The 7680-nt window shown below is 40.5% G+C and overlaps 2 protein-coding genes across 2 annotated transcripts; both read right to left on the reverse strand.

Moving 5' to 3' along the window:
* Window positions 1-2417: 2417 nt before the first annotated feature.
* LOC115561573 (trace amine-associated receptor 1-like) lies at window positions 2418-3401 on the reverse strand. Its single transcript, XM_030381720.1, has one exon. It carries the CDS (start codon window positions 3399-3401, stop codon window positions 2418-2420), a length of 984 nt encoding a protein of 327 aa, XP_030237580.1.
* A 2435-nt stretch (window positions 3402-5836) lies between these two features.
* LOC115561646 (trace amine-associated receptor 1-like) lies at window positions 5837-6820 on the reverse strand. The gene has a single exon (XM_030381797.1). It carries the CDS (start codon window positions 6818-6820, stop codon window positions 5837-5839), a length of 984 nt encoding a protein of 327 aa, XP_030237657.1.
* Between the last annotated feature and the right edge of the window lie 860 nt (window positions 6821-7680).

The following is a 7680-nucleotide window of genomic DNA, read 5'->3' on the forward strand; positions in this document are numbered from 1 at the left end:
CGTATTGGCTACAGTCACGACAATATGCAGTTATAATCTTATTCACGCCCAACATATGTGCTTACACAAGTTGCTAATGACCTTCATTCAGAGAGGGAAAAGTCATGCCACACCATAGTCCTAAATTACAAACAGCTACAACATGACATTAGAGCTTTGTGAACTGTATTTATGTTGTAGTTGTTTATAATTAAAGATTGTGGCTTGACTTTTTTTGCCCTATGAATGAGGAATAAAAATAGTTTATTAATCCTTAATTATAAAAAACAACAATGACATACTGCTTAAGAGGTAAAGGTACTGTATTTCAATCTTTTTCTAATTAACTTGCATGTCTCTGCTGTACTGTTTTTACAGTCCATGCATTATTGTGTCTCCCACTAATAAAATCACTACTTAAACTATAACCTGTCCTATTTAAGGAACATCACTTACTAGTTAGTGTTGATAGAACCATATTATTCAGTAATCATTTCCATTACTCTTATTTATCAAATATAAACTCAGCGATTAAGTCGTTTAAAGCGTGATGAAGCATACTTACATCAGTCAGCTGGAGAGGTATACTCAGTGGACACTAGCAGGATGGGCATTATATATGTTGTCATTTCAAGATGACGACAGGGTCGAAACAGTCAGCCGCTGCTCTGTCTTGGCCATTTCCCTGGACTCTGTGGCCAGATGCAACAACAATCTCTAATCAAAGGGCCCTGAATGGCAACATGGCCAATGTTGAGGGGCAGGATGTGTTAAGAAAGGCTCACATAAAGACCACACCTTAATGTTGCGTTATTTTATTCTAATATTTCTAATTTTACATGATTTTCTCCTGAAAATCTAACTTTCAGCTTTCTCAAGGGAACAAGTTGCCTTGGTTTATTAAGTACAATGTCAAACTAAACAACAAGCCTATGAGGATAATATGAAGAGCTTTAAATGGAAATGTAGTTTGAATGAAAATGTAGCTACAGAAGAGTAAGACATTAGGTTTTCTGATCTTAAATAGATTTATTCCCAGAATTGACTTATATTTTGTGAGTCAACAACAACATTCACATTTAGCCATAAACCAATTGAAGCATTTTAAGTCAATGATTATTAATGTTTTTCACTTTCCTGGATTCTTCCAGCTGATGAGGATCGCAGCGAGCGGGAAGGGGTGTAGCTCTCCAGGAGGTCAGTGATATAGTTGGGAGCAAGGTTATGCCGGGCCTTATGTGTCAACAGCTTGATATTAAACTGGACTCTTTGGGTACCTGGTAACCAGTGTAGCTGTAACAGTACAGGTGTTACATGGCTTGTGGACTTTGGAGTGATTTATGTGGAATGCCAGAGAAGATGGAGTTGCAGTAATCAATGCGGGATGTAACATAGATGTTTACAACTACTTCAACACTCTGACGCTGACTGAGGGAGGGGCGCAGGCTTGCGATGGAAAAAAGGCTCTGCGAGACACACTGTTGGTGAAGGAAACATCTTTCGTTACCTTCACGACGGCAGTCTCTGTGCTGTGCTTTGGTCGAAATCCAGACTGAAATGAACAATGTAACTGCGTTGGTATACACACTCGACCTGTGCGTGTGTGAGAGGGATACATCCAGTATTAAAGCACTGCCTCTGGCAATTAGTAGGATTGAAATAGAACAGAATGTTTTTGAAAGATGCTGAAATTGTTTTTGCAGAAATGAACAGTGTGAGAATAATAAGGGGTATTTTTAACATCAATGTTTTCCATCAATGTAAACCTTATTTAGTAGTACCCTAGTAGCATTTTTTTGAAGAAGACCATTATTCATGGTTTCCACTTTTCTAGAGGTTTCTGGAGATAGAGAGAATGGACTTGGTGGAACCATGCCACAAAATTGATATTATATTAACAGCTACATCAAGTTACTCTACACACACACACACACACACACACACACACACACACACACACACACACACACACACACACACACACACACACACACACACACACACACACACACACACACACACAGCTTTATCAGTCAAGATTGTCCCTAAAATGTGGTAGAATTGTAGATCATGAGTTTGTTATGCATTTTAGTTATTCTATATTTTTGTGTCATTCATGAGCAGGACAGCCAAAAAAAGATTCACTGTAGTGAGGAGGACTTTTTTATACCATTCGTTCTTTAATATTTAATGTATAATTCTGACATAATCCATACCATTTTCACACTTTGTAACACAGCACGCAAAGTACTTATTAAATGATACCACAATTAATTTCGGGATTTGGTGATATTTTGTTTCATGAAGTATGATATGGTTATTTTAATGACGTGTAAACATAATGGGGAAAACGTTTGGATTTTTTTAATTCCTCCAATCAGTTGACATCAATTTTCATGGCCCCATATCTTCTTGGAGTCCTCAACATGAAACCACCGTCACTCTGCAAACAGTTTTGTGTCCGACATGTCCGACCGAAAGATCCTACCGGAAATGATCATTTGAAAAGCTTTCCTAAACCAGCTGTAAAAGAAGGCGTAAATCAATGGGTTGATAGTGGAATTAAAGTACCCCAGCCACACAAATGTGTTGAACAAAGCAGGCGGTACAGAGTAGCCGATGAGGGGGTCGATTATGGAACAGAGGAAAGACGGCAACCAGACGGACAGAAACACACCCATGATGATGGCCAGCGTTTTGGTGGCTTTCCTCTGGTGCTTGTCCACCTTGGAGGAGCGGCTGTTCTGTAGGCCTATGGTGCGCACTTGTCTCTGGGCAACCATGTAGATCTTCAGGTAAGTGCCCAGCATGATGACCCCGGGGATGTAGAAGGCGATAACAGCCGAGAGTGTGCTGGCCACCCCAGTCGTAAACAGAATGCACCCTCCTTCGCACACCACGTTGTTATAGTAGAACTCCTCCATTCCCATAATATTCAGATTGAGGAAGATCATCCCAAAGCCAAACACAGCAGAGACACACCATGTGACCAGGATCATGACGACCGCGGTGTGAACCGTTATCTTACGGGGGTAGAGCATAGGGTGGCACACGGCATAATAGCGGTCAATGGATATAAAGGACAGGTTCAATATAGAAGCAGTACACAGCAAGACATCGGAGCTGGTATATAGCTTGCATAACATGTCCCCAAAGTACCAGCAGGTCTCGACCGCATTGATCATGCCAGGGAACATGACCAGAACCCCCAGCAGGAAGTCGGACACGGCCAGAGATAGGATCAGGTAGTTGGTGGGCGTGTGGAGTTGCTTGAAGTGAGAAATGGCCACGATCACGAAGAGGTTCCCCAGCACCGTGAGGACCACCGCAGACCCCAGGGCCAAGTAGAGGGTGATGCGGACAGTGACAGGGTAGACCGTCCTCACACATGAGCCATTCCCGTAGCAGAACTCCGGCTCCATCGGCCTGTATGGGGGGGATGAGGGAGGCTGGGAGGGAGGGAAAGGAGGTGGAATGGAAGGGCGGGGGGAGACAGGTTTTTAGAAAATGAGGTCATTCTTTCTGCTATCTGAAAGAGTCATTTTTATATCATACAAGTAAAGTAGGCTGGAGGGGGGGACCCCCATCTGCAAAGGACCTGAGGAAATACATACAGTAGACATTTTAATGATACGCAGAAACATCATGTGTCATGGAACTGGTTAAAAATCAGATGATGACAGCGCATTTAATAATGATAAAATGTTTGTAACGTGTAATTTGTCTGCCATTAATCATAAGAGGATTTTGGAGACCTTTGCCAGCGTTTACAATAGACAATGCATTCTTATATTGCTAATCGTAGGCCTTGACCTAAGCTTGTATCATTACATTATCGAGTTTTAATTATTATCAAGGCTTATGTGGTACAGAAGAATCTCTTTATAGTTCTATCCATTCCATGCAATCATTAGTAAACGGACACTTCTTAGTTTGAATGTTAGATTTGTTTCTATTCATAAATACAAAGCACATTTACAATTTCCAATTATTTTATCAGGAAAAGCTTTGATAGACTTTACCAAATATGCCATTACAAATAATAGAATGCATTTTTTTTGTTTCATTGAGAAATAACCAATGGTTGACTGTTAATAATATCTGGCACATCGTATTGGCTACAGTCACGACAATATGCAGTTATAATCTTATTCACGCCCAACATATGTGCTTACACAAGTTGCTAATGACCTTCATTCAGAGAGGGAAAAGTCATGCCACACCATAGTCCTAAATTACAAACAGCTACAACATGACATCAGAGCTTTGTGAACTGTATTTATGTTGTAGTTGTTTATAATTAAAGATTGTGGCTTGACTTTTTTTGCCCTATGAATGAGGAATAAAAATAGTTTATTAATCCTTAATTATAAAAAACAACAATGACATACTGCTTAAGAGGTAAAGGTACTGTATTTCAATCTTTTTCTAATTAACTTGCATGTCTCTGCTGTACTGTTTTTACAGTCCATGCATTATTGTGTCTCCAACTAATAAAATCACTACTTAAACTATAACCTGTCCTATTTAAGGAACATCACTTACTAGTTAGTGTTGATAGAACCATATTATTCAGTAATCATTTCCATTACTCTTATTTATCAAATATAAACTCAGCGATTAAGTCGTTTAAAGCGTGATGAAGCATACTTACTTACATCAGTCAGCTGGAGAGGTATACTCAGTGGACACTAGCAGGATGGGCATTATATATGTTGTCATTTCAAGATGACGACAGGGTCGAAACAGTCAGCCGCTGCTCTGTCTTGGCCATTTCCCTGGACTCTGTGGCCAGATGCAACAACAATCTCTAATCAAAGGGCCCTGAATGGCAACATGGCCAATGTTGAGGGGCAGGATGTGTTAAGAAAGGGTCACATAAAGACCACACCTTAATGTTGCGTTATTTTATTCTAATATTTCTAATTTTACATGATTTTCTCCTGAAAATCTAACTTTCAGCTTTCTCAAGGGAACAAGTTGCCTTGGTTTATTAAGTACAATGTCAAACTAAACAACAAGCCTATGAGGATAATATGAAGAGCTTTAAATGGAAATGTAGTTTGAATGAAAATGTAGCTACAGAAGAGTAAGACATTAGGTTTTCTGATCTTAAATAGATTTATTCCCAGAATTGACTTATATTTTGTGAGTCAAGAACAACATTCACATTTAGCCATAAACCAATTGAAGCATTTTAAGTCAATGATTATTAATGTTTTTCACTTTCCTGGATTCTTCTACGGTTAAGGAGAGTGGACTTGAGTGAACCATGCCACATTATTGATTTTATATGAACTAGGGATGTCCTGTCCCAGCATCTTTATCAGGCAGCTACTGTCCCAGAATGCAGGGAACAACACAGAAAATATTATCCGATGTCTGCAGTGTGTCACATGACAACAAGAGTAGTTTCCAATTAGTCACATGACAACAAGAACTACCGAATGAGAGCTACCTATAGAATAGTCAAATAATTGATTCTGGGGTGTCAGGGCTGATGGTCAGTATAACACAATTCACTTTATTAAGCATTTGTCAAAACAAAATAAGGAACAACACAACATTTCTGCACGAAACGTCTGCAAAACAGAGCAGAACGCTGCAACAGAAGACTTTGCCTATCACAAACTCTTTGAGAGAAACTCAATAACACAGCAGGCATAAATGATACTACAAATAATATCAGTATTGGGTGATTTTGGGTTTCAAGAAAAATAAAAAATAAATTGAATGGTGAATAAACAGATTTAATAGGGCATACATTTTTAATTGATTAGAATTTCCACCAAGCAGTTGATAAGCAGTTCTTTTCCGGGATCCACATCTTCTGGGAGGCCTCAACATGAAACCACTGTCACTCTACAAATAGTTTTGTGTCCGACATGTCAGACCGAAAGATGCGACCAGAAACGATGATTTGAAACGCCTTCCTGAACCAACTGTAGAAGAAGGCGTACACCAACGGGTTGATGGTTGAATTCAAATACCCCAGCCACACGAGTGTGTCGAACAAGGCGGGCTGAAAGGAGTAGCCGATGTAGGGGTCGATGATGTAACAGAGGAAAAACGGTGTCCAGAGTGACAGAAACACGCCCATGATGATGGCCAGTGTTTTGGTGGCTTTCCTCTGGTGCTTGTCCACCTTGGAGGAGCTGGTGTTCTGTAGGCCTGTGGTGCGAACCTGTCTCTGGGCAACCATGTAGATCTTCAGGTAGATGGCCAGCATGATGACCCCGGGGAGGTAGAAAGAGATGATCGCCGAGACAGTGCTGGCGACAACAGTCGTAAACAAAGCGCACCCTCCTTCACATGCCAAGTTGTTATAGTACAACTCCTCCATTCCCAAAATATTTAGCTCGAGGAAGATCATCCCGAAGCCAACCACAGCCGAGACACACCATGTGACCAGGATCATGATGACTGCGGTGTGAACCGTTATCTTACGGGGGTAGAGCATAGGGTGGCACACGGCATAATAGCGGTCGATGGATATAAAGGACAGGTTCATGATGGACGCGGTGCACAGCAAGATGTCATAGCTAAGGAAGAGCCTGCAGAACATCTCCCCAAAGTACCAGCAGGTCTCAACGGCACGAATCATACCGGGGAACATGACCAGAACCCCCAGGAGGAGGTCGGTTACGGCCAGGGAGAGGGTGAGGTAGTTGGTGGGCGTGTGGAGTTGCTTAAAGTGAGAAATGGCCACGATCACAAAGAGGTTTCCCAGCACTGTGAGGACCACCGCAGACCCCAAGACCAAGTAGAGTGTGATGCGGACAGCAACAGGGTAGACCGTCCTCACACACGAGCCATTCCCGTAGCAGAACTCTGGCTCCATTGAACTGGGAGGATGGGAGGGAGGGAGGGAGAGATAGAGGGAGGGAGGGAGAGAGGGATGGGAAAGGTTGGTTGTGAGAGAGGGTTTAAGTAAATTCAACAACGCTTTCCGAAACCTGAAAGAGACATGATTACATCATTGATATAGAAACAACAATGGCTCTGGGGTTTGGGTACCCTTATGCAAAGAACCTGCAGAAAATCTGACATGAAACATATGAATGATGCAGAAAGATCATGTGCCATACAATTTGTATAAAATTCTGATCATGACAACGTGAGTCATACACTACACCATATATAATGCATAATACAATGTATATTTTTGCTATTTTTCGGTGATAAATGACAGAAAAATTAGAGTAATGCTTGACTCTTAATTATATCTGTCACATCGTACTGTATTCTGCCATGACAACATGCAATTTTCAGGCTGTTCACAACCAACATTACGTGTGCTTGCTTACATAATTCACATAATCTACTACGAGCTAACTTGATTATATTTCTGTTGTAGTTGTTGATAATTAAGGATTGTGGAACGACTTTTTTTGATAAAACATAGAAAAAATCACTCGTCTCTGCTTATCCTGTCCACTGTCTTTACAGCCCCTGCATTTTTTGTATAGCAAATGATATGTATGAGTGGTTTTAGCAGGATATCCATTAAAATATACTTCTGAAAAGAAAATCTGATAGAGTAGGGTTATTCATAAAACAAGAATAATTTGAATGGTATAAAATTAAAGAAGTTACCGCAAATAATGTCAATACATTACCTACAAAACCTGTAATAGTTAAGGAACATCACAAAATATTTGGTAAAGATACACAATTACTTAATAAACATTTCCATTTTAA

This window comes from Gadus morhua, chromosome 16 (genome assembly GCF_902167405.1).
Source record: "Gadus morhua chromosome 16, gadMor3.0, whole genome shotgun sequence".
NCBI lineage: Eukaryota > Metazoa > Chordata > Actinopteri > Gadiformes > Gadidae > Gadus > Gadus morhua.

Bases quoted from the DNA above. Each gene is read 5' to 3' on its own strand.
- LOC115561573 (XM_030381720.1), bottom strand. From the start codon at position 3,401: ATGGAGCCGGAGTTCTGCTACGGGAATGGCTCATGTGTGAGGACGGTC.
- LOC115561646 (XM_030381797.1), bottom strand. From the start codon at position 6,820: ATGGAGCCAGAGTTCTGCTACGGGAATGGCTCGTGTGTGAGGACGGTC.